Source organism: Danio rerio, chromosome 1 (genome assembly GCF_049306965.1).
Source record: "Danio rerio strain Tuebingen ecotype United States chromosome 1, GRCz12tu, whole genome shotgun sequence".
NCBI classification, from domain to species: domain Eukaryota; kingdom Metazoa; phylum Chordata; class Actinopteri; order Cypriniformes; family Danionidae; genus Danio; species Danio rerio.
The window spans coordinates 62,605,586-62,627,500 of NC_133176.1; the positions used below are offsets into that span (position 1 = coordinate 62,605,586).

At 45.0% G+C, this 21,915-nt stretch overlaps 2 protein-coding genes and 1 long non-coding RNA gene across 8 annotated transcripts; 2 read left to right on the top strand and 1 right to left on the bottom strand.

Moving 5' to 3' along the window:
- Nucleotides 1-458: 458 nt before the first annotated feature.
- Nucleotides 459-10,244, bottom strand: txndc11 (thioredoxin domain containing 11). Of its 5 annotated transcripts, none has more exons than XR_012403428.1 (12): nucleotides 9,779-9,964; nucleotides 8,543-8,759; nucleotides 7,368-7,465; nucleotides 6,962-7,091; nucleotides 6,715-6,808; nucleotides 6,518-6,630; nucleotides 6,237-6,434; nucleotides 5,573-6,023; nucleotides 4,041-5,398; nucleotides 3,257-3,935; nucleotides 2,192-2,272; nucleotides 459-1,874 (listed from the first exon to the last, which is right to left on the bottom strand). XR_012403428.1 is itself a non-coding variant. In NM_001326705.1 (12 exons), the coding sequence occupies exons 1-12, from the start codon at nucleotides 9,907-9,909 to the stop codon at nucleotides 1,316-1,318; spliced, it is 2,328 nt and encodes a 775-aa protein (NP_001313634.1). In that variant the 5' UTR covers nucleotides 9,910-10,244; the 3' UTR covers nucleotides 459-1,315. The 5 variants fall into 5 exon arrangements, 4 of the variants coding, with proteins under 4 accessions (NP_001313634.1, XP_009294513.1, XP_009294521.1 ...); NM_001326705.1 differs by having other exon boundaries at nucleotides 3,257-3,369; nucleotides 5,256-5,398; nucleotides 9,779-10,244; XM_009296238.4 differs by having other exon boundaries at nucleotides 3,257-3,369; nucleotides 5,256-5,398; nucleotides 6,715-6,805.
- On the top strand, nucleotides 9,106-10,728 carry LOC141375490 (uncharacterized). Its single transcript, XR_012383525.1, has 2 exons — nucleotides 9,106-9,280; nucleotides 9,533-10,728. It is a non-coding gene; the product is annotated as an uncharacterized lncRNA (long non-coding RNA).
- Nucleotides 10,729-11,156: 428 nt separating this feature from the next.
- On the top strand, nucleotides 11,157-21,024 carry parn (poly(A)-specific ribonuclease (deadenylation nuclease)). Of its 2 annotated transcripts, none has more exon segments than NM_001320404.1 (26): nucleotides 11,157-11,250; nucleotides 11,437-11,514; nucleotides 11,627-11,706; nucleotides 11,806-11,873; nucleotides 14,930-15,011; nucleotides 15,091-15,151; nucleotides 15,238-15,400; nucleotides 15,504-15,566; nucleotides 15,675-15,713; nucleotides 15,829-15,871; nucleotides 15,973-16,053; nucleotides 16,144-16,200; nucleotides 16,287-16,364; nucleotides 16,448-16,491; nucleotides 16,592-16,634; nucleotides 16,726-16,801; nucleotides 16,967-17,077; nucleotides 17,190-17,259; nucleotides 17,340-17,395; nucleotides 17,509-17,595; nucleotides 17,679-17,753; nucleotides 17,850-18,027; nucleotides 18,099-18,202; nucleotides 20,205-20,262; nucleotides 20,330-20,448; nucleotides 20,521-21,024. In NM_001320404.1, coding segments are annotated over 26 exon segments (1,983 nt in total). In that variant the 5' UTR covers nucleotides 11,157-11,231; the 3' UTR covers nucleotides 20,571-21,024.
- The last annotated feature ends 891 nt before the right edge of the window (nucleotides 21,025-21,915 follow it).

Sequence of the window (21,915 nt, forward strand, 5' to 3'; positions counted from 1 at the left end):
CATTTAACATCCAACATAAAACCACACATTCACCATTTACATTTCTATTAGGGGAAACGCAGCTCGTCTTACCTGTAACCGCCGATTAATTTTTATTATTTTACTATATAATAACATTTTAGAAGCCGTTTATCGCAAAAGTTTTTTCATGAGAGCTCCTGTCAGACTTCCCGCGCGCGCGCGCTCCGTGATGATTGACAGTTAACGGTTTTTTACGCCACGGCTAAATTATCTTGTTTACATACATTAAATATTAAAATTAACCACAATTTGCTGAATGCGGAATGTTTAGTGAGCAATCGCCGGTCATTTGGTGAAGGGTTATTCTCTTGATTTTGCTAAGCTTCCTAATTAGGTGCAATTCTAGTTTCCATACTAACAATCCTTTTGGTAAAAAATAATTATTTAAACACTTTTTTTGTACGTAATTCTATAACATGCACACAATGTCAACGACATTTTTGTTTCTAAAAAGCCTTTATTTATTGTTTATTAAATTATTTCAGTGGCGCTAGTGCACAATACACCAATTTTGACTAGCAGAGTGTAAAAGTTCAGTTATTGATGATCACATTAATCATTTAACCCTCAATATCTGATAGACATCAAGAAATCCCTGAATACTGAATCCATGATTATGAAAAATAGATTATTTAAACATACAGAAAAATACTGAACAGTGTTTCACTGAAATCATTCATCTTTATAAAGTCCATGTGCTGATGAGAACATCAAATATCCTTCCAGAAGGTTCAGATGTCCTCATGTTATGAATCTACAGGACATGTCCAGCTTCACCACCCCAAACTTTCATTGTCTTATTTCCATTATAACTCAAACACACATTATTATAATGCAGAAACAAATCTCACTCTCAGGACTAATGTCAAAGTATTTCTCAATAATTCCCATTTTCCATGATGAAGTGTATTGAAATAAAATACAGGTCTCATCTAAATGTACTTCATTACTTTAGTGCAGCGCTTAAACGAAAATCAAATGATGAGAATGAGATCATTTACAGGGATAACCCACCCAAAACTATCGTCATTTATTAACCCATTACCTGTTCCAAACACGGTCTTGGAGATTATCATTCTTTTACAGTCTTCAAAACATCTTCTTGAGTGTTCAATAGAAGAAACTCTTCAACCCTTGAGGAAGAGTAAACGGTGAGTAAATGCTGATTATTGGCTGAGCGATCCCTTTAAACGTCTGATTAATAAAACAAACAAAAAACATCTGCTTAAACTGATGATTGATCATGAGGTGGAGTAAGCCCTGGACGTGTGCTGGAGAACAACATGAGCTGTGGTCAGGAAGACTCGTCCTCTGCATGTGTGTTTTCATCATGTTCTTCTGTTGCCTGTCTGTGGTCTGTTGTCTGTCTGTCTTCTGTTGTCTGTCTGTGGTCCGCGTCGCTCAGAGCGGTCAGCAGCACCTTCAGCAGTGTGTTCTCCTTCAGGAGCTCCTCGGAGGCGTCTGCCAGCTCCTGCAGTCTGTGAACAGTGTGTGTGAGCTGGTGTGTTTTCTCCCGGTACAGCGCCTCCAGCTGGTGGATCTGCGCTTGCAGCTCTTGGTTCTGGCTCTGCAGTGTGTGCGTGTGCAGCGTGAGCCGCCGGTTCTCCCGCCACAGCACATCCAGCTGCTGGGACACACGCTCTCGAACCCGGTGCAGAGAGAACACTTCCTGCTGCAGCGCCCGGAGCTCCGCCCCCAGCAGAGAAACTGACTCCTCCCCTCTAACTGGCTCCTCCCCTTCTCCCGACTGCTGCTCCTCCCATGGGGCGTGGCCTGTGTGCTGCAGAACGAAGCGCAGCAGGTTTGGAACAGTCATGGGTGTGTTTTCTGGAAACTTCACACTCATCTGCTTCCTGCGGACACACACACACACACACACACGCACACTAGCTACAGTCCAGACAGTTATATTAATGTGAATGTTGGGTTATTGCATTAAAGAATGCTGGATGCAACATTAATGGAAGTGTTTCTCCATAACCTCTGCTCACTGATGAAGTGATGCATGCAATAATGCAATAAGAATGTAAACAACAGCTGCTTCCTCCAGCTTATTATGTGACGTGCTGTAGTTTGTGCTGATCAGTTGATCTGACGGATATAAATGTGTGTGTGTGTGTGTGTGTGTGTGTGTGTGTGTGTGTGTGTGTGTGTAAATGTGAAACTGAACCTGTGTCTGGGGAAGAAGAGCACGGTGGGCAGATGATCCACCATGAACTCCCAGGGCAGATCATTACGGCCCACATTGACTCTGAAAACAACACAAACACAGACTCAGCGATGACGGCGGTTTCAGAGATCTAAACACAACTGATTTACCTCAGCAAATGTCCAGAACAGCAATATTATTAGAGCTGCATTCACCAGTAGAGCTGTGATGATAGACCAACACATGACTCTGCAGGGATGCTCAGATATTCCTGATGCTTTATTAATCTCTCCTTAATCAAGTCTGAGCTTAGTGTTAATCAACAGGTGGCGCTGTAAGCTTTACACACAGTCTCTGATTCCATGCACACATTAATAACACTACATTAACCTCAAAGTGCAAGATTTGATAACGTAGAGGGCAGAGTACTGTTAAACACTAGCATTTACTGTAGCACCACCTGCTGTTGAAAATGAGAGTACAGCGCCCTCTACTGATTAATGTAGTCCATTCAGAAATTACTGACTAAACTAATAATAATATTTGTGACTTTATGTAACTGACCTACTGCTAGATGAACCTGACACACTGTTTATTGTAGTATTACCTCTGCTATATTGTATTTCATTCATTCATTCATTTTATTTTCGGCTTAGACCCTTTATTAATTTGGGATTGCCACAGTGGAATGAACCGACAACTTATCCAGCATATGTTTAACACAGCGGATGTCCTTTCAGATGCAACCCAGTACTGGGAAACACCCATAAACACTCATTCTCACTCATACACTATAGACAATTAAGCCTACCCAATTCCGGAGCACCCGGAGGAAACCCACGCCAACACGGAGAGAACATGCAAACTCCACACAGAAACACCAACTGACCCTGCTAGGACCAGCAACCTTCTTGCTGTGAGGCGATTGTGCTGCCCACTGCGCCACCGTGCCGCCCTATATTGTATTTCATTTGTAAGGTATTCTTACTTTAATAATCACTTGACGGTGCTTCTTTAATTAACTTATTAGAAACTGTGACCCGTGAGAGATCTGCAGCGCTGCAGCTCTACATGATCACACATTACCTGGCCACCGTGAGCGCCCTGTTCCCCCGGAAGAGGCGACCCAGCTGGAGAAACACGTGATTGAGAACAGAGCAGAATCCACACCAGGCTGAGTAATACAGCAGCAGCACGTCCTGCGGAGACACAACACAGCCTTCAGCAACAGTCAACGCCGTCCAGCTTCATTAGCGCAGCGCCTACACACTCCAGCTCAGCTTCAGAAAAGGTGCACATCATTACACTACAGTCACCATCACAAAAGCTGAGGGGTTGAATTCATAGAGTTGGAAAATCAGTATGCGATCAGTAGCACTTATCTACAGTGGAGGTAAGTATTGAACAGAACACATTACTGAAGGTGCGGTTGCCTTGAAATTCTGTCTAAATTATTTAGAAATGAAGTCATGTGTAATAAAAAGAAATGAAGAACTAAAAAAAAAGTATTGAACACATGAAGAAAGGGAGGTGTATTTGTGCAGTGAAGGCCCAGACAGCAGCTGAAATCCCTCAGTAGTTCTTCAGTGGCCCTCCGCCCTTCCTCAGTGTAATTGAAGATCAGCTGCTTCAGTCCAACATCTACATCAGCAGGAGGATGAAGATCAAGCTATTTCAGCAAGACATGATCCAAAACACAGCCGAGGAGACTCTCAGATGCTTTCAGAGAAAGAAAGTCAAGCTGTAGAATGGCCCAGCCAATCACCTGATCCGAATCCAAAAGAGAAAACAATACAGCTCAGATTTGATAGACGAGACCCACAGAAGCGTCAAGATTCTGACAGTCTGTCGAAGTCTGTGAGAAACTCACCCCTGAGCACTGCATGAGGCTTCAGTCTCCATATGAGAGGCGTCTTTAAGCTGCCGTCAATAATAAAGCCTTTATATAAAGTATAAACACAGTTCAGCTCTTTCTCCCTCTGTCAGTCCATTATTATTCCACAGAACTCGTCATTCAGATGCATTTTATGTTTATGTTTAAGTTGCTTGGGTTTATAGCAAACTCTGGCTCAGTTCCAGTTCAGCAGCTCCTCTAGAGAGACCACTCCCCCGCTGTGGGCGTGGCTATCCTGCAGTGTTTACAGTGTGGTATCTGTGTCTATAATTAGGGTTGAAAGGGGCGGGACATTTACATGGGAACTAGGGTTGGGCCAATAGAGGATGCCATCGTCCATCGCCGATGGCTAATAGACAACACGATGCTGAGCCGGCATCGCCGATCCTCCGCCTGACCCCTAATCGCAAACCTGCTCGCGAAAAATACACACTCAGGGGCCGATCACACCGAACCCGCATTAACGTTCCGATTTTGTTGACAAGAAAAAAAGGAGCGCGGTGCGCTTTTTATGTCGCTAGGCAACGACTGAATCAGCTGGATATTGTGCGAGAGTGTTGCTGCTGATATTAATATAACTGTAATATCGAATAATAACGTGATATTCAAGATTTGTGAAGTCATGCAGCTCTGGATAACACAAGTCTCTCCTCCATCCTCAATAGTCTCCCTTGTTGTCTTGACAACATAAACACTGCAGGCACCTCAACGGAAACCCCGCCTCTGCTTTCATTTGATTGGAGAATGAAACAGACGAGACTGACGTAACGCGCTTTTTCCGCTCAGAGTTGACTCTTTTCAAATGCGTGCGCAAGAGCACAAACGCGAGGCGCGCATCAAGCATAAGCAGCGCGCAAAACCCTCGCGACGCGAGTAAACCATTCAAAAGAGGCGCCTCTTAACGAACAGCGCATTAGGTGTGATCGGCCCTGTTTACACTGATACGGCTCGCGTTAAAACGGCATTTAAGAAGGAAAATGATCCACATACACAGAACAATGGCCATGCGGGTCAGCTAGTGGAAACGGTAGGCTACAAATAATTAAATCGTTAAGGATTAATTAATTGAATTCATGATGATGCCATCGTCCATCGCGATGTTTCACATTAGACATCACGATGCCAAATTGGTCGCCATCGCCCGACCCTAATGGCAACATTCAGATCTGTCTAAAGCCGAGCTGATCTCACCCTTTGCGAGTCCATGACCGTCTGCAGGAAGCTGTCTGAGGTCACTTCCTGTACGAGGCTCTGTGTCTGCTGAGGTGCTTCCTGTCCCACTAGATGTCTGCGCAGTGGGCTGTAGGGAACGCTGAAGTTCTGGATGAAGCCTTCTGCTCCACACACAAACAGAGGAACAACAGGTTCATCCGCTAATCAGACGCTAACAGTGTCCATCACACAACACCTGTTCAGACGCAGAATCAGTGTGTGTCCATCAGCCTGCTGGTGTGCGTGTGTGTGCGTGTGCGTGTCTATGTATGTGTGTAAGTGTGTGTGTGTGTTACCCAGAGTGCCGCTGGGCTCCAGCACGTGGTGTGTCTCGTCTCTGAGGTTGATGATGGTGATGAAGGGCCGGTGGAGTCCCCCGCGGGCCCCCAGTCTGTGAGCCAGGGGCCGGTGCAGCTCTGCGTCCAGCATGTAGAAGCGCAGCGTGCGGTTGGAGCGGCACTGCAGCCCGCTGATGGAGGCCCCACTGCACACACTCGCCCCGCCGCGGCACACACTCGCTCCGCAACACACACTCAGCCGGCCGGACGGTGTGTATGAGCTCTGGACGCTCCAGCAGGAGGCGCTGGACTGCAGACGCTGGAGGCTCTGGTGGAGCCCGGAGCAGACTGAGCGCTGGACACACACCTCACACACACCAGAGCTCGCACACACCGGCACACACTGACAGCAGAGACGCGGAGCAGACGAGCCACAGCCAGACTGATAGAGCAGAGCCACAGCGGACACCTGACACACACACACACACACACACACACACACACACACACACACACACACACACACACACACACACACACAGAGACACACACACACACACACACACACACACACACAGACAGACACACACACAGACAGACAGACAGATTAATAACACACACACACAGTCTGCCGGTGTTGTTATACCGCAGTAAACACTCTCCAGGCTCCGGCTGCATGTACCTGATCGAGCAGCTGATTGGCTGTGAGGGGATTGTGTGGGAGGAAGGTCAGGAGGGCAGGGCCCTTCTGTAGCTCCGCCTCCAGAGAGTAACTCTTGGCTCTGGTTGGTTGAATCCAGTAGACGACGCTCTCTTTGTTCTCCAGCACCCAATCAGAGACGGCCTGTGCGGTGAAGTTCCTCTGCGCTCGCGGGAACACCTGAAACACCACAGCAGGGTCACACCCCGCCTGCTCTCTCAGTGTGAGTGTGTGTGTGTGTGTGAGAGAGAGAGAGAACTCACCAGCGAGCTGTTCAAACGGCGGTGCAAATACACACTTTCATCTTCCCTGAGAGACACGCCCTCTGCCACCGCCTGATTGGTCACCACAGCGAAGCGCACCGCCCCCTGGTGATCTGCACCAATCAGAAAGCAGCGTGTCAGAGCTCACAGGTGAGCATGAGTGATGTGTGTGTGTGGATGTGAGTGTGTGTGTGCACCTCGTCGCAGCGCGTGCAGAGCAGACAACAGAAAGGTGAGGTAACCTGCCGGCTGAGGAGACCAGCTAAACCTGAAATAACCCACCACACCCTGCTGGAGCACACACACACACGCACACACACACACACACACACACACACACACACACACACACACAATAAACAGTTTTACGGTGAATCACTACAATGAACATCAGCATAGAGTGTGTGTGTATCAAATGATAGATGTGTGTGTGTGTGTGTGTACCTGGTGCTGTGTGAGAAAGGAGTGCAGGGCTCCAGCCGTGGGCAGGTACACAAGCGGAGCACAAACCCTGAGGATGAAGCTCTCCAGATAATCGGAGCGAACCGGACCCCTGTACTCGATCGGCCCGAACCTGTGACATACACACACACACACACACAAATAAACAAATAAACAAACAAAAAAACACACATGCACACAACGAAATACGCACATAAACACAGACACACACAGGCTCACACGTACGCACACAAACAAACAAAACACACACAGACACACACACACCCACACAGTATTAATGAGTTAAATTGAAACATTGAAAAAATAAAATTTTAATAAGTAATAAAAATATTATTGTGCATTTGTAGTCAAGGTGCTGTGTGTGTGTGTGTGTGTGTGTGTGTTGTACCTCCTGTAGTACAGATGAATGACGGGATACTGGAAGAAGCTCTTCTGCTTCCTGCAGCGGCCCTGATGCCACCAGCAGTTCACAGCCAGGAACTGCACCTGCCAGGACACGCATCATCATCATCGTCATCATCATATACGATGATCAATAGATCTGAATTATGAGTATATATCTGTATATTGAGTATAGATGTGAATGTTGAGTATAGATCTGAATGTTGAGTATAGATCTGAATGTTGAGTATAGATCTGAATGTTGAGTATAGATCTGAATGTTGAGTATAGATCTGAATGTTGAGTATAGATCTGATTGTTGAGTATAGATCTGGATGATGAGTATAGATCTGAATGTTGAGTATAGATCTGGATATTGAGTATAGATCTGGATGATGAGTATAGATCTGGATGATGAGTATAGATCTGAATGTTGAGTATAGATCTGGATATTGAGTATAGATCTGGATGATGAGTATAGATCTGGATGATGAGTATAGATCTGGATGTTGAGTATAGATCTGATTGTTGAGTATAGATCTGAATGTTGAGTATAGATCTGGATGTTGAGTATAGATCTGGATGTTGAGTATAGATCTGAATGTTGAGTATAGATCTGGATAGTGAGTATAGATCTAAATATTGAGTATAGATCTGGATGATGAGTATAGATCTGGATGATGAGTATGGATCTGGATGATAAGTATAGATCTGGATGATGAGTATAGATCTGAATGTTGAGTATAGATCTGAATGTTGAGTATAGATCTGAATGTTGAGTATAGATCTAAATATTGAGTATAGATCTGGATGATGAGTATGGATCTGATGTTGAGTATAGATCTGGATGATGAGTATAGATCTGAATATTGAGTATAGATCTGAAAGTTGAGTATAGATCTGAATATTGAGTATAGATCTGGATAATGAGTATAGATCTGATTGTTGAGTATAGATCTGGATAATGAGTATAGATCTAAATATTGAGTATAGATCTGGATGATGAGTATGCATCTGATGTTGAGTATAGATCTAAATATTGAGTATAGATCTGAAAGTTGAGTATAGATCTGTCCAACTCTTTCTATTTTTCCTTTCATTTTATTATTGTTTTATTTTAAAACTGGTTTTATATACATAACGCTCGTCAGTGTAAATCATGTAAACAGAGCACACACTCACCTGGTCGGCCAGACGCAGCGCCACCTGCTGGACGTGTTGCCGTGCTGTGATGGAGTGAGCACACCAGGGGGCGTAGAAGAAGAGCACCGACACATCCGCTTCCTCCCGCAGCCGATCCGCTTCCTCCAGCTGACCCAGGAACAGATCCAGCACTGGTGCCTCCGCGGGGAAGAACCGCATCGGCGGACGGGCCGGAGACACTACACTCTTCACACGACTGACAGCACAAACACACACTGTACACTATAATCACACTGACAGGTACAGCTCCGCTGGAGAGCTCTGGAATCTGCATTTTCATTTGATGTTTGACAATCTCAACTGAAACATGAAGAGGGGGCAGGGCATAAAGAAGCCCCTCCCTCTTACAAAACAGCCAATAGCGTGTAGTTTTTCTCATAGCTCGGCCAGTGGGAGTGGTTAAGCACAAGTGCATCAAACGAACAGCCAATGAGAAGAAGGGGGCGAGGCATGTCAGACACGAGAGAATTTAGACATTGTTTTGGAGAATCTACATTATAGAAATCAATGCTGAGACTCACATCTACATCATGTGTTATGATCAGCAGTATATGATATAATATTGATATTCATCAGTGTATTTACCCGCAGGTGAGTGTTATGGGCAGTAATATATGATATAATATTGATATTCATCAGTGTATTTACCCGCAGGTGTGTGTTATGATCAGCAGTATATGATATAATATTGATATTCATCAGTGTATTTACCCGCAGGTGAGTGTTATGGGCAGTAATATATGATATAATATTGATATTCATCAGTGTATTTACCAGCAGGTGAGTGTTATGATCAGCAGTATATGATATAATATTGATATTCATCAGTGTATTTACCCGCAGGTGAGTGTTATGGGCAGTAATATATGATATAATATTGATATTCATCAGTGTATTTACCCGCAGGTGAGTGTTATGGGCAGTAATATATGATATAATATTGATATTCATCAGTGTATTTACCAGCAGGTGAGTGTTATGATCAGCAGTATATGATATAATATTGATATTCATCAGTGTATTTACCAGCAGGTGAGTGTTATGGGCAGTAATATATGATATAATATTGATATTCATCAGTGTATTTACCAGCAGGTGAGTGTTATGATCAGCAGTATATGATATAATATTGATATTCATCAGTGTATTTACCCGCAGGTGTGTGTTATGATCAGCAGTATATGATATAATATTGATATTCATCAGTGTATTTACCCGCAGGTGAGTGTTATGGGCAGCAGGAGCGCGCAGGTCAGCAGTACGGCACCGCAGCACAGTATCTTTACGGGTCTTCTCGCCATCTGATTCACCGCCTGCCGGAGCTCAGCCCGAACCCGCCGCAGCATCACCGACCGCTACAGACAGCAGCTCATCCCGGTGAACCGAACACAGCTGAACAGGAGCGGTGGAACTGAGCACCAACCGCTTAAACACACGTCACACTTCCGCCTCACAGGCTGAGGAAGCGTCGACAAACTGCACACGCATAACGCGCCGTTCATTTCAATAATGCTTCAGAAGAGTAGATTAACATGCGTACAGTGTTCAGGGGGTCTTCGTTAAGGATGTCTTTATGTATAAAGCGCATTTACTGTGCGTGTTCGGTGTTTGAGGTCGAATGAGGAGCGCGATTGACGGTTTATTTCTGAGAAAACAGCGACGCTGCCTGACGCATCGTGGCCACGCCCACCGAGACCCCGCGCCAAAGATGATTTCTCCATTATTTTGTATTTATTGTCAACATAATGGATTGCTTGATTCATTATGAGTGACGAGCTGTCATAATAAATGTTTTAAATCAAAGTAAAAAACTAGTAGTTCTAATACTAAATGTAAATGTTAGTGTTTATGAATTGTGTAGCATTGGCGTTTGTTATCGCAGTGTATCTTCATTATCAAGGTGTTTTTATTCTGAATCCATTTACTTTTACAGGGTTTTTCCAACCGCTCACACAGATAATCTTTTTATGTCAAACTATTTCTTAAACATGTCACTCAAACTGCATTACTACACCCCAAATCCCCCAAACCATGAGCTGTTCAGCCTCGAGCTCAGCTTCCTGTAGCATCAGACAGCTTTAACCTTTCTAATCCGACCCGACAACTCGAGCCTCAAATCATCATGAACTAGTTGAGAGATATCTGTGAATAAATGTTATCACAAATACCGCTTACTGTTGTGTTTCTAAAGGAAAAGATATCTGATTTCCAATACTTTTAAGACCATTAAACAGAAGCAGAGACTCCCATTATTAATCTCTAATATTTTATATTATTTCATAAATCAACATGGTTTTACTTTAAGGGAATTTGTAGGATCAAAAAAAATTTATTAATCTAAGATATTAATTTAGATTTATTTATAGACTTATTAATTTATTTGTATATTTTTTATTAAAATAAAAGTCCTTTTTGAAGCTACCTCTTTAAATAATTGGTTGACATTTAATTTATAACTTGATCCGTTTATATTTCCATAGTGTGAATTAATTATTTGTATTGTGAATATGAAATGATTTCATAATTACAGTCTCCGTAATATTCCCACCGTGAGCCGCAGAGCGCCACCTGCAGGAATGGACAGGGAGCGGAAGTGCGTGCGAGCGTTTCCGGCGGCCGGGGTTAAAGCTTCCAGTGTGTGTGTTTGTGTGTATCGCAGCTTTGGAGGATGGAGGTCACGAGACAGAGTAAGAGCAGCAGATTACTGAGATGCTTTACTGTAAAACACACACACACACACACACACACACACACACACACACAAACGAACACCGCATCTGTAACGCGACTGTGCGCGCGCGCCCGCGGTGTTCGTGTGCAAGTGTGTGTGTGTATGTGTGATAATCGTGTAATTGTGTTTGTGTGATGTGCAGATTTTAAGGAGATTCTTCCAGAGGTGTGTAACGCGGTGCAGGAGGCGGATTTCATCTCTATCGACGGAGAGTTCACAGGTGTGTGTGTGTTTGTGTGTATAGTGTAGTTGTGTTCTTTTGTTAGTGTTTATGTTTTGTGTGAGTGTGTTGAGGTAACGTGTGTGTGTGTGTGTGTGTGTGTGTGTTGTAGGAATCAGTGATGGGCCGTCTGTCAGTGCTCTGACCAATGGACTGGACACTCCAGAGGAGAGATACACCAAACTGAGGAAGGTAAAGAACACACACACACACACACACACACACACAGCCCAGTCCTGCAGTGTGTGTTGGGTTGTTTTGGAGCTGATGATGATCTCTGGTTTCCTGCAGCACTCCATGAACTTCCTGCTGTTCCAGTTCGGCGTCTGCACCTTCAGATACGACCAGAACCAGTCGACGTGAGTGACCCGCTCAGATCAGCTGATTAGCCTGTAGTATTTAGCGAGCCCCTGATATGGGTTTAATATGAGTGTGTGCTGCAGCTCTGTGATGAACCCGTCCGGCTGAGGGTGCAGTCTGACTCCGCACCCTGTTTAACTATTGATCCGCTCAAAAGAGTCGACTCTGAGTCAAATGAATGATTCCTCTTGTCAGGCCGGCGCCAGGGTGTCACAGCTGAGGGGGCATTTTAATCAGATAGGGGGCACTGGACCTGCTGATTTCAGTCCCTCTGGTTCCTTTAAGGCCATTTATTCACATTTACCATTTCTTTGATTTGTTTCTGACTTGAGGCAGTCATATACTTCTTTATAGTAATAATACTGATATTTTTATCGATGTAGGTAATGCAGCGATACCGTTTACTAATGCAGACAGATCATGACTTCAGCGCCAAACCAGTGAATTAAATCCTGTTATTCTCCTTATTTCTTTCAATTTTATTTCAAGTAACAGGCCTATGAATGTTTAAAGTTTTAGTGAAGACGTCACACTATGCCCACACATGCAGCTGACCCACATCAGACTATCCGTATAACTATAGTAAATAAATATAGTGAAACCAGCATAACCCAGTCATCACGCTTCATTACACGACCAACATCAGTGCCTAAAGCGAAACGTTACAGTCTGATGCCATTTAAACAATCATTTAATACATTAAGGCATTAGTATAGCCAGAGAAATACCTCAAAAGATAGCTAAATTCACAGCTATTAGCGGGGAAACTTGTTCAATTTGGCATGGATAACACGACTTGTTAGGCTATATAGCTTTTTTTCATCATTGTGAAGGTAAAAATAAAGATTGATGTTGGGCTATCATAAGCAGGGTGTTTCCCCGTGATATTGTCCGGTTGGCAATTATAAAAACACTATCATAAACCATTAGGGCACTAGCCCTGCCCGTCATTATATTCATTCAGCCTATTTTAATATCTTGTTTTCAAGTTATTTTCATTTCGTAGGGCCATGAGCTACAAGTCAAAACAAACTCCGTTAACTACATTATATCTGTTAAGATAGGCCTACAGTATGAGCAAATAGCAGTGTAGCCTCAATTACATATATTTAAAGATCATCATTCAGCCTACCTGCAGCACATGCGAGAGGTGGATCTGCGGCAAATCCACGTCCTCGCGCACTATATACCCGATTCATTTATAACTGTCAACTTGATTAGCAGGCTGATCATCTATCAACGCAAAAGGCATTAAGTGTCCTAACTGGAGACTGCTGCTGCATTATGGGATGTTTCTCTACACCACTGTAAAAGTGCGCTTTAGCAAACATTCAGAAGGGTTCTGCGTGGTTTATTTTAGCTTAATTTGAATATTATAATGATAATAATGAATATAGTAAATGTGAAAATTAGTTGTAGTGTAGATTACTGTGGGACTGTGCAGTGACTGAACTGTTTTATTAGTCTGCATATCCCCTAACTGAAAGACTAATGTGTAAATGACTGCCAGTTGCGTTTTCACTCCATTAATTTAACGGCAAATTTTTTTTTTGCGTTTTTTTTTTTTTTTTTTCTTCTCCCTTTAGAGCTCAAGAGAGTTGTGTTTAAAGAATTAGTTAACCAAAACATGTATTGAATTAAGCTGCTCGCCTCATGTCATCCACTAGTGCAGTTTTAATGGCTATACACGGGCGCACCTGACCTGACGCGGGGACCAGATCTCTGGACTATAGGACTAGCCTTAATCTCACTATTTTCATAATTGAATTGCTATTTCATATAATTCTATATCTACATGTGTGTTCTGAAGGTTGGGATGACGGGAGTGTTGGTAACTAATAACAGAGTTTTCAGTGAACAATCCTTGATGAACACTGAGTGGGAGGCACATTCTTTCTGAGGGGCAATGCCCCCCTTTGAGTTTAATTGAAGCATTAATAAACTATCATGCCTCAGATAGTGGTGGCAAAGCGAGGCTTCATGAAACACTGAAACAGTCGAAGCAAATGTGTCAAAGCTTCGAAATGTTTCTACAGTGACACCTAGTGGTCATTTTTTATATGTTGCACTGAAACAGCTTCAGCAAGAACATTTTAGCAAATTGAGGTATTAAACCCCACTTGTAGAGGTGTCTATTCAAGAGATTTAGTGGAGCAGTTAAGGTTTCTGACTTCCATGTGGGGATAGTGGGTTCGGATCCAGGCTGATACGGCTATTCTGAAGTGCTTTAATACCAGTTGGTAATGCTCTTTCTTGTTTCGTTTTGTTTCAGCATTGGTCTGACATCCGAATAAACACTTTGTGAATAAACATGTCTTGTTTTGGTATTAAAACAGGGTTGTTGCTAGATCAGACACGGTTGTGGCTAGAAGGTATCAAGAATTATTTATATTCATTAAATTTCACATTTACTGTATTTCATTAACGTATATCCAAACCGTAAACCCAACCATCAGTACTGTAAAATATTAAATATTGTTTTAGTGTTACAAAAATGATGCTGTATTGATGGCGTAACTGCAGCTGTAATCTATTTAGGCTACACCATAAAACAGAAACATGATTAATGCATAAAACCATGATTTAGGAGTATTTCTACAAGTCTGGAATCGAACCCAAAAGTGATTGGAAGGATGGTAACAGCAAGTACAGGCACAGTTCACCAGGCCGTATGAGACCGATATTGGAATTGACCCCAGCAGTTCCATGGAGATTCGGCAGGTCTCGAAATGCTTCTTAACTGATCGGTGCTTTGAATTACTTTAGTCACGTGACTTGGGTGTTTCAAATCAAGCTTTGGTGCAGTGTTTCGAAACACTTGTGCTTCGGGATCTCAAAACTGCCGAAACGTCAGTTTCACATCAGCCATCCCAAGCCTCAGAGGTGTGTGTGTGTGTTGTGGCCAGTATGTGTGTGATAATCAGGATAAAGCTCATCCAGCCGGTTGTTTTCTCAGAATAACTCCTTCAGTCTCCTGCAGCAGTGCTGTGCTTCACATCTGCTGCTGATCCACCTGTCCGGCTCTACTCTGATGTGTGTGTGTGTGTTTCTGCAGGTACATCACTAAAGCCTTCAACTTCTACATCTTCCCCAAACCCTTCAGCCGCACGTCTCCAGATATAAAGTTCATCTGTCAGGTGAGAGGCGCTCGCTGCTGCTGCTGTTGATCATCTCCTGAATCTCCAGCTCTTCTTCATCTTCATCCTTCTCTTCCAGAGCTCCAGTATTGACTTTCTGGCCAGTCAGGGCTTCGACTTCAACAAGGTCTTCCGCAGCGGTCAGTGCGCACTCTCTCTCTTCCCCTCACGTGATTGGTTGCTGGTGTCTCTGTGTGTGTTTGATTGACAGCTGTGGTTGCCGTAGGGATCCCATACCTAACTCAGGAGGAGGAGTGTCAGCTGAGGGAGCAGTATGAGGAGAGGCGGGGTCAGATGAATGGGGCGGGCCCAGTCTCATACACGCCCCCTTCAGGCACTGGTGTGTGTAACGTGCCAGAGGACCAGAGAGAGTTCATCAGGAGTGTGGAGTGAGGAACACGCACACACACACACACACACACACACACACGCATGCACTAGCTTGTGAGGAGCATTATGGGAAATGGTGACTGTGTGTGTGTGTGTTTTCAGGGAAAAGGTTGAAGCTCTACTAAAGAACACTGATCAGACCCTGGATCTGGAGCCCTGCACCGGGTCAGACACGCATGCGCGCACACACACACACACACACACACACACATACACACACACTGTCATGACCCAGTGTGTTCTTAATGTGTTCATATGCTGTGTGTGTCTCAGGTTTCAGAGGAAGCTCATCTATCAGACACTCAACTCAAAGTAAGTGTGTGTGTGTGTGTGTGTGTGTGTGTGTGTGTGTGTGTGTGTGTGTGTGTGTGTGTGTGTCTACAGATGAGTGAACGTCTTTATTCATCAGGTGTTTTTATTTCTCCAGGTATTCTAAAGGTCTTCATGTGGAGACGCTGGAGACTGAGAAGGTACGAACACACACACACGCACAGGAATACACACTATATCAAAACACACTCTTGTGCTCACAGTGTGTGTGTGTGTGTGTGTGTGTGTGTGTGATTTTCAGAAGGAGCGTTTCATCCAGATCAGTAAAGTGGATGATGAGGAGAGGAGGAGGAGAGAGCAGCAGAAACAGCAGAGAGAGCAGGTACACACACACACACGCGCACACACACACACACACACACTTGGTCAATCAGTCAGTCACATGACTCGCATCTGTGTGTGTGTGTTTCAGGAGGAGCTGAATGATGCTGTGGGTTTCTCCAGGGTTATCAGAGCCATCTCCAAATCTGTGGGTCTCTCTCACACACACACACACACACACTGAATGTTGTTAGTGAGGTGTGTGTGTGTGTGTGATCATCCTTCTGTCTGCAGGGTAAGCTGGTGGTGGGCCACAACATGCTGCTGGACGTCATGCACACCATACACCAGTTCTGCGGGCCGCTGCCGGAGGTACAGGAGACCACAGGTGCATTGTGGGAATGTGTGTGCTCATCTCTCTAATGTGTGTGTGTGTGTGTGTGTGTTTGTTTCAGGAGCTGGATGACTTCAAGGAGGTGGCCATGACTGTGTTTCCCAGGTAAACTCTGATCATGTCGTGTGTGTGTGTGTGTGTGTGTGTTCATGTGTTAGGAAACCTAATGTGTGTGTGTGTGTGTGTGTGTGTGTGTGTGTTTTAGGCTGCTAGACACCAAGCTGATGGCGTCCACACAACCGTTCAAGGTGGGTCGTGCGTGTGCGTGCACATTTGCGTGTATGTGTGCGTGCGTGTGTGTGTGTGTGTGTGTGTTTAATGCTTGTGTTTGTGTGACAGGAGATCATCCACAACACCTCACTGGCTGAACTACACAAACAGCTGAGACAGAAACCCTTCAGACCACCCACCACTGGTACACACACACACACACACACACACACACACACACACACACTCGAGATCACTCACCACCAGTATACACACACTCTCCAGGTCACTATGGCAAACTGATACACACTCAGTCATACGTGTGTGTGTGTGTGTGTGTGTGTGTGTGTGTGTGTGTGTGTGTGTATAGAGTGTCCTGAAGGCCTCCAGAGTTACGACACCTCCACCGAGCAGCTTCATGAAGCTGGATATGACGCCTTCATCACCGGACTCTGCTTCATCTCCATGGCCAACTACCTGGGTGAGTGTGTGTGTGTGTGTGTGTATGTCATAAGTGTCAGGAAGTGTTCATCAGTCCCATGATGCTCTGCAGACGATCACAGCAGAACTCAAGAGTTTGTGTTTCTCCTCAGGCTCTTTCCTCACGCCGCCCAAGAGCCACATCTCTGCCCGCTCCAAACTGCTGGAGCCCTTCTACAACAAGTGAGACACACACACTCACACACACACACACACACACACACACACACACTTCTAAACCTGTCTTCACGTGTGTGTTTCAGATTATTCCTGATGAGGGTCATCGACATTCCCTACCTGAACATGAGCGGACCTGACTGTAAGAAACACACACACACACACACACACACACTAATACAGCATTTCTGACCTCAAGCTTTTGATCCATATTTGTAATAATTATTGTGTGTGTGTGTGTGTGTGTGTGTTCAGTGCAGCCCAAGAGAGATCATGTCCTGTACGTCACGTTCCCTAAAGAGTGGAAGACCAGTGACCTGTACCAGCTGTTCAGCGCCTTCGGTAACTCTCACACACTTGTCTGATCTGTGTGTTAATATATGTGTATGTTTGTGTGCTTTATTATATGTGTGTGTGTGTCTCAGGGAACATCCAGGTGTCGTGGGTGGACGACACGTCAGCGTTCGTGTCTCTCAGTCAGACAGAGCAGGTTCAGATCGGTAAGAAGCTCATCTGCTGTTCTCCAGCCTCCACCAACACCTCGCTCAGTGTGTGTGTGTGTGTGTGTGTGTGTGTGTGTGTGTGTGTGTGTGTAGCCATGAACACCAGCCGATACGCTGAGAGCTACCGCATCCAGACCTATGCGGAGTACCTGCAGTCCCGGCAGAAGAACACACACTCCAGCAGGAAGTGGGCCAGCGATGGGTGGGCGGATACTTCCTACCCCAGTGTCGCCATGACAACCGCATCCGGCTACAGCCACACCGACAACCGGTGAGTCGACGTCCATCTCTCTCACACACATGGCTTCTGTCTGTCAGTCACATGACCGTGTGTGTGTGCAGGCATCAGGCGGTCAAGCGCAGCATCAGTCCGTCTCTGGATGAGCAGAATCACGGCGCCGACAGCAGCTGGACGAACTACAGCGTCAAGAAGATCAAGACTGAGGGTCAGTGATGCAACACACACACACACACACAAGCATTCAGTCTGAATCCACACCGCAGCAGTAGTGCGTGAACAATAACTGCAGACGAGACTCAACACGTTCAAGAGCACAGCTGCTGGCGGAGGAATACAGACATGCAGACCATTCACAACTCCTCTCTGCATACACACAGACATGTAAAATGTCTTTTCATATATATATATATATATATATATATATATATATATACACACACAACATCGTCTGGTTCTCAAAATATATCACGGCTATCAGCCAATCAGATTTAAGTAATATCAGCACCCATACAGTCTCTTTACCCTTTGTGTATTACTCCACCCACATACAGCCAGCAGAAAGCAGACACTCCAGATCTACAGTGTAAGAGATGCTTGCTCAGCTGTTTAGCTGTCAGCTTATGATTTGACTCTAACGCGGAAGAAAGTAGTTCCTCATACAAAAGGGTTTTTGAGGCTCTCCATGTTTGATTTTGTTTTTATATACACAATTATGCCGTCAAACTGTTGTATAAACGCAAAATCACATGAGTAGCAGTGGGATATGGCTGTATATCGGCACTGGTGGGGGCACTAAGCAACGCACACCTCCCACCAGTGCCGATATACAGCCATATCGCACTGCTACTCGTGTAATATGCGTTTATACAACAGTTTGACGGCATAATTGTGTGTATATATACTAGTGTTTTAGTTTTAAAACGGCATTTTAGATCAAAAACGATCCGCGTCCACACTAGTGTTTCACCTAGCGTCTCTGAACATGTCTCCGTCCACACTACGCCACCAAACACGTACATCACGTGACCATTCACACACTCTGGGCATGAGTGTTCTAGTATAAACAGGAAGCATGCGTCTCGCTCGGCATTTGGTTATTGTTAGTCAACAAACACCGGTTGAACATTAAACGTGATGGCAAAGAAAGCAGGAGAGGTATATTTGTGGACAGATGACGAGGTGGAGTTGCTACTAAACGTAACATGAATAACTGCACAATGCTGCCTAAAACAGACACTAGTGCAAACAGCGCTGCCATTTCTGTGTTCATGCTGTTGTTTACAGTGAAGGCTGGTCTGCTGTCTCCCGGTAGCGTTAAAGCCATGTGTTAGTCATGTGATAGGGGCTTGACGAATAAGGGAAGGATACGCAATGACACAAAGCCCCAATCAGCTATTGAATCTCAGCAGCCCCGCCTCCGTGTTCAGATGTCTCCGTTTTCCCTCATCCACACTGAGACGCAGCAGCAGCGCTTCAGAATGAACACGGCCTCTCCAGCGTTTCCAAAACGCTCCACTTTCGGCGCTCCAACTCCGGCGCAGTGTGGACGGATGGTGTAACCGTAGCAAAACTTCTGCGTTTCAAACTAAAACATTAGTGTAAACGCGGCCTCACTCTAGTGAACTGCGTCCATGTGAGCACGTCACGTTTGGTGTGGTCACTTCACAGTTAGAATACACACAGGTTCGAAGACTCGTTCTCGCCCCCTACAGTGCAATTCAGGAAGGTATAAATGCGCACTAAAATATCAAGGTGAAAGTCATCATAGCTTGCGTTGAATAGACCCAGTCCAACCCAACTCTGAGAATAGATTAACAGCAATATTGTTTTAAAATTGCCTGATAAGAGTCTCTCGTTAACACCGCACATTAATGCGGATAACGGCCCAGCGCTAATGTGCATGTCAATGTTTATTTGCGGTATTCTCAATATCATTCTGCGTAAATCTGCAGGTTTTTGTGCAGCTTCTGTGCTGACATATCAGCCTCTGTCTGGCCTCAGCACTACAGTAATAATGCTTCACAATCAGCAGCGATCTCTGCATCTGCAGACTTCTGTAATGAGCAAACTGAGCTTCAGCAGAATCATGCCAGCAGTTATTATACCGAGCGTTATTATTCAGTGTTTCCATCATCAGGATCAGCTCCTGTTCGCCGTTACATTATAATAGTGACGCTTGTTGTTGATCTTCATCTTCCGTATCGCAGGAAGCTGCACGCAGACCTACGCTGACGTCGCCGGCTCCTGTGATTGGCCTAGACTGCAGTAAGTGCACCGCCCCTTTCACTCACCCACATGATGTCATGCCTCTGATTGGCTGTTTTTTGTTTAGGGCTGATGAAGGCGGAGCCTCTGTGAGCCCAGTGGCAGAGGAGGCGGAGCTCGATGAGTTCTCAGCCAATCAGAGTCAAGGTAAAAGGAGCCGCAAGCACAAGAAGAGGAAGTCAGACGGTGAGCGTTTATATTAGCATGCGCAGATTAGCCGGTAGCCTGCTGAACACCTGCGTTTGTTTTGTTGCACAGCTTCTGAAACTACACCGCCAGCGCTCTTTGACGTCCCTCAGGTTTGGTAGCCCGCAGAAGCCAATCAGAACCCCCGCTCAGTCCGAGTGTAATCAACAGCCAATCAGAAGAAAGCACTTAACTCCTGACGCCCAGCGTGTGACTTCCTGTGACCTCTCCTCACGAAAACAGAGCATTTTAAAGGTGCTGGAGTTACTGAGCCATTTCGTGTGTGTGTGTGTGTGTGTGTGTGTGTGTGTGTGTGTGTGTGTGACTTGTATTTTAAGACTGTTTCCGCAAGCGTTCCCTCTTTTTAACCGTGCTGAGTGTCCTGCAGGTCTATTTATTCCTCGCGAGGGACTATTATTGTGTTTGAGTTCCTTCAGATTAATGTTGAGAAAAAAAAAAAAGAATCGTGTCAAAGAATGTCTGCTCATCACTGCGAATGTCGTTCATGTGTTTTGTATAATATGTTCAAATGTTCCCTTTTCCGGGGAGATGAAATTAAAGAGTCTTTCTTAGTATGTCTGTGTCCGCCTGTTCACTAACACACCGTTCACTTCAGGTGATTGAGTTGAAGCACTTTGGCGTGGAACAGAGCGGGATTGCCCTGTTCACATATGCCAAACGAACCGCGCTAACTCTGCAAACGAGACGGGTTCTGAAACACAAGTGTAGGTGTGAAAGCAGCCTGAGACTCGTGCACTCTGTCAGAGGCTGATCTGCTTCGGTTATCTTGTCAGTTGACTGAAGTCGTTTTCTCGTTAACTGTCAACATTACAACTCCAACACAAATGTCAGGTGTCACCATTATCCACTTACTGAACGCCACGTGATGCGACTCATTTAGTTTGGTAGAGTTTTAATCCTGGATTGTGAGAGGCTGGACGGTTCAAACCACACTAAAACAGAAAAAGAAGTTCCGGTCAATTTAATCTGTCCGCCTCAGCTGCTGAAAAATCCAGCTTAAAACAGCCTAGACAGGTTTCCAGCCTGGTCTTAGCTGGTCAGGCTGGAAAAATGACCAGCTAAAACCAGCTTGACCAGCCTAGCCAAGCTGGCAGTCCAGCCAAAACCAGCTATATCCAACTTAAACCAGGCTGGTCAAGCTGGTTTTAGCTGGTCATTTTTCCAGCCTGACCAGCTAAGACCAGGCTGGAAGTGGCCAAAACCAGTCTAAAACCAGCCTGGTCAACCAACTTAGGCTGGTTTAAGCTGGATTTTTCAGCAGGGTCAGCTGAGCTCAGACCTGACGTGTAGCGTCTTGGTCAGACACTTCGGTCTCTGCATATTCTCGATAACTGAAGTAATTCTGCAATCCTTCATCCAGCAGGTGTTGATGAGGCGTGAACCCCGCAGACAGGTAATAAATGCAGGGAGTGTTGCAGATGTAGCGGGCTGATTACATCCCAAAAA

What these genes read in the sequence shown, in the direction of transcription:
- txndc11 (NM_001326705.1), bottom strand. Translation starts at nt 9,909, where the DNA reads ATGCTGCGGCGGGTTCGGGCTGAGCTCCGGCAGGCGGTGAATCAGATG. An exon ending in ATTCATCTGTACTACAGGAG is followed by an intron (nt 7,092 to 7,367) that starts GTACAACACACA and finishes TGTATGTCACAG; the next exon opens with GTTCGGGCCGATCGAGTACA. An exon ending in CCTTTCTCACACAGCACCAG is followed by an intron (nt 6,809 to 6,961) that starts GTACACACACAC and finishes TGTGTGCTCCAG; the next exon opens with CAGGGTGTGGTGGGTTATTT.